The 3,540-nt window shown below is 41.2% G+C and overlaps 1 protein-coding gene across 1 annotated transcript in view; it reads left to right on the top strand.

Moving 5' to 3' along the window:
- LOC110337796 (carboxylesterase 1C-like) overlaps positions 1-2,470 on the top strand; it is a 28,961-nt gene extending 26,491 nt beyond the window's left edge. Inside the window, exon 12 of the mRNA XM_029532743.1 lies at positions 2,344-2,470. Coding sequence (XP_029388603.1) covers positions 2,344-2,470 — 127 coding nt within the window. The remainder of the gene's footprint in view (positions 1-2,343) is intronic.
- Positions 2,471-3,540: the final 1,070 nt, after the last annotated feature.

The following is a 3,540-nucleotide window of genomic DNA, read 5'->3' as shown; positions in this document are numbered from 1 at the left end:
GCTTTCATTGTGTCCCATAAGTTTGGGTATGTTGTGGCTTCATTTTCATTAAACTCTAAAAAGTCTTTAATTTCTTTCTTTATTTCTTCCTTGACCAAATTATCATTGAGTAGAGTGTTCTTCATCTTCCACATGAATGTTAACTTTCTATTGTTTATGTTGTTATTGAAGATCAGCCGTAGTGTCCTTGGTGATCTGATAGGATGCATGGAATCATTTCAATATTTTTGTATCTGTTGAGGCCTGTTTTGTGACCAATAATATGGTCAATTCTGGAGAAGGTGCCATGAGGTACTGAGAAGAAGGTATATCCTTTTGTTTTGGGATAAAATTTTCTATAGATATCTTTTAAATCCATTTCTTTCATGACTTCTGTTAGTTTCAATGTGTCTCTGTTTAGCTTTGTTTCCAGGATCTGTCCATTGGTGAGAGTGGGGTGTTGAAGTCTCCCACTATTATTGTGTGAGGAGCAATGTGTGCTTTGAGCTTTATTAATTGTTTCTGTAATGAATGTGGATGCCCTTGCATTTGGAGAATAGATATTCAGAATTGAGAGTTCATCTTGGAAGATTTTACCTTTGATGAGTATGAAGTGCCCCTCCTTGTCTTTTTTGATAACTTTGGGTTAGAAGAAAATTTTATTCGATATTAGAATGGCTACTCCAGCTTGTTTCTTCAGACCATTTGCTTGAAAATTGGTTCTCATGCCTTTTACCCTGATGTAGTGTCTATATTTTTCCCTGAGGTGGGTTTCCTGTAAGCAGCAAAAATTTGGGTCTTGTTTATGTAGCCAGCCTGTTAGTCTATGTCTTTTTATTTAGGAATTGAGTCCATTGATATTAAGAGATATGTTGCTTCCTGTTATTAGTGTTGTTAGAGTTGGGATTCTGTTCTTGCAGCTCTCTTCTTTTAGGTTTGTTAAAGGATTACTTTCTTGCTTTTTCTAGGGTGTAGTTTCCATTCTTGTACTGGGGTTTTCCCTTTATTACCCTTTGAAGGGCTGAATTCATGGAAAGACATTGTGTGAATTTGGTTTTGTCATGGAATACATTGGTTTCTCTATCTATGGTAATTGATAGAGAAATTGTTGGGTATAGTATCCTGAGCTGGCATTTGTCTTTTTCTTAGGGTCTGTATAACATCTGTCCAGGATCTTCTGATTTTCATAGTCTCTGGTGAGAAGTCTAGTGTAATTCTAATAGGCCTGCCTTTATATGTTACTTGACCCATTTCCCTTACTGCTTTTAATATTCTATTTTTTTTTGGTGCATTTGTTGTTCTGATTATTATGTGTCAGGAGGAATTTCTTTTCTGGTCTAGTCTATTTGGAGTTCTATAGACTTCTTGTATGTTCATGGTCATTTCTTTAGGGTTAGGGAAGTTTTCTTCTATAATTTTGTTGAAGATATTTATTGGCCCTTTAAGTTGAAAGTCTTCACTCTCATGTATACCTATTATCCTTAGGTTTGATCTTCTCATTGTGTCCTGGATTTCCTGGATGTTTTGAGTTAGGATCTTTTTGCATTTTGCATTTTCTTTGATTGTTGTGTCCTTGTTCTCTATGGAATCTTCTGTACCTGAGATTCTCTCTTCCATCTCTTGTATTCTGTTGCTGATGCTCGCATCTATGGTTCCTGATTTGTTTCCTAGGGTTTCTNGGGATTTTTGTGTTTCCTCATTAAGGACTTCTACCTGTTTAGCAGTGTTCTCCTGTATTTCTTTAAGTGAGTTATTATCATCCAGCATAATGCGATATGATTTTAAATCTGAATCTTGCTTTTCGGGTGTGTTGGGGTATCCAGGACTCACTGTCATGGGCATACTGGGTTCAGATGATGCCGAGTGGTCTTGGTTTGTGTTAGTAAGATTCTTACATTTGCCTTTTACCATCTGGTAATCTCTGGTGTAAGATGTTCTAGCTGTCTCTGGCCAGAGCTTGTTCCTCCTGTGATTCTTTAGTCTCTGTCAGCACTCCTGGAAGTTCAACTCTCTCCTGAGTCCCAGTGGTCAGAGCACTCTGCAGGCACGATCTCCTCTTGCAGGAAGGTGCACAGAGGTCTGGAGCTCAGATCCTCCTCCTGAGTCCTGGGGTCAGAGCCCTTCCTGGAGGCCGACTCTCCTCTGGCTGGTAAGGTACCCAGGGTTCTGGGTCTCAGCCCTGCCTACTGGCTGAGGATGAAGGCCTGAAGGGACCGTCCAAGAAGCTCTGTTGCTTCTGCCACCTACATGCTCTCCTGCGTAAACTGGTCTCAGTGATCCCAAGTTTCTGTGTGTGCTAGGGCCTGCCTTTGTCCTTTGTCCCTGTTCCTGCTAGCATAAGACTCTCTGGGGTTTATGGAACAGATGTTGGGTTCCTCTCACCAGTGATCTCAAGATTCTGGGTGTGCTAGTGTGCCTGCAGCAGGGAGAGTCCTATTGGGCCCTTGGGACCCTCCACCAAGTTTGCGCCCAAGATCCAGCCTACCCTTAAGAGGAGTTTGTTTCCTCGGTGAAACTCCCTCGGAGGACATTAAAATTTCATTTTCAAGTGTGTATCAACTAAAAATGGCTTCTGGGTTAGGGATGGGGGGACATGTGTCCACTTTTTTCAGCTCTAAGACCCCATCTGGTGGAGAGTTGTGAAGGCTCTGTGCATGCTGCCTCAGTCTCTGAGAGTTCATGTGTGTCCACATTCTGTGGATTAGAGGACCTTCGTTGCTTAGTGTCCTGCACACCCTCTGGCTCTTGTATTCTTTCTACATCCTCAGTAGTGTTCTCTGAATCCTAAGCAGAGAGATTTGATGGGAAAAAATCCACTTAGTGCTGATTATTCCAGAACATTCTCTGCCTAATATCTGACTGTGTGTCTCTGTATTCCAATTTTCTGCAAGAGGAAGTTTCTTTGATGGTGACTGTGCAAGAAACTGATCTATGAGTATACTAAACAATAGTATTTGTCTTTATCCAGGTCCCTGGTCTATGTAGCATCCAATTCTTCATTATTCAAGCAGTTTAATGCCTGGTTTCCTTCATCTTATGGAGTAGAACTTAAGTCAAATCAGATGTTGGTTGGTTGCCCCCACAAGCTTTGTGAAATCTAGTAGACAGGACACCATTGTAGATCAAAGGGTTTGTAGCTGACTTGGTGTTTGTGTTGCTCTTTGTTTTGGATCTTCTAGGTCTTATCAATATTGTGCTATTTAAAGAAAACTTCCACAGATGTATTTAGCGTCTTAACTCTCAGCACCTGCATAGGCTCATGACCCCAGCTCATGGCTCCTTCTGGGCATTTCCTAGCTTGACTACTCCTTAGTCCTTTGTAGTTTTTATATTTTTTATAGTATATTGATAGTAATGCTGTGTGTAAGTGACTCAAAAAGACCCAGAAGATCCGAAACAAAGGCCACTCCGGAATGTGACATTTCACCCTGAGGAAGGAGGGGAAGGCAGATGAACTTGGACAACAAAGGAGCAGACTCACAATGCATGCACACATTCCCACTTCTGGGTCACAGATCTGTCTCTCCCCTTGACCCCTGAATGTGCAGAATGACCAGTCAG

Source organism: Mus pahari, chromosome 20 (genome assembly GCF_900095145.1).
Source record: "Mus pahari chromosome 20, PAHARI_EIJ_v1.1, whole genome shotgun sequence".
NCBI classification, from domain to species: Eukaryota; Metazoa; Chordata; class Mammalia; order Rodentia; family Muridae; genus Mus; species Mus pahari.
The sequence above is the reverse complement of the archived record's forward strand: the minus strand, read 5'-3'. Positions and strand labels throughout refer to the sequence as shown.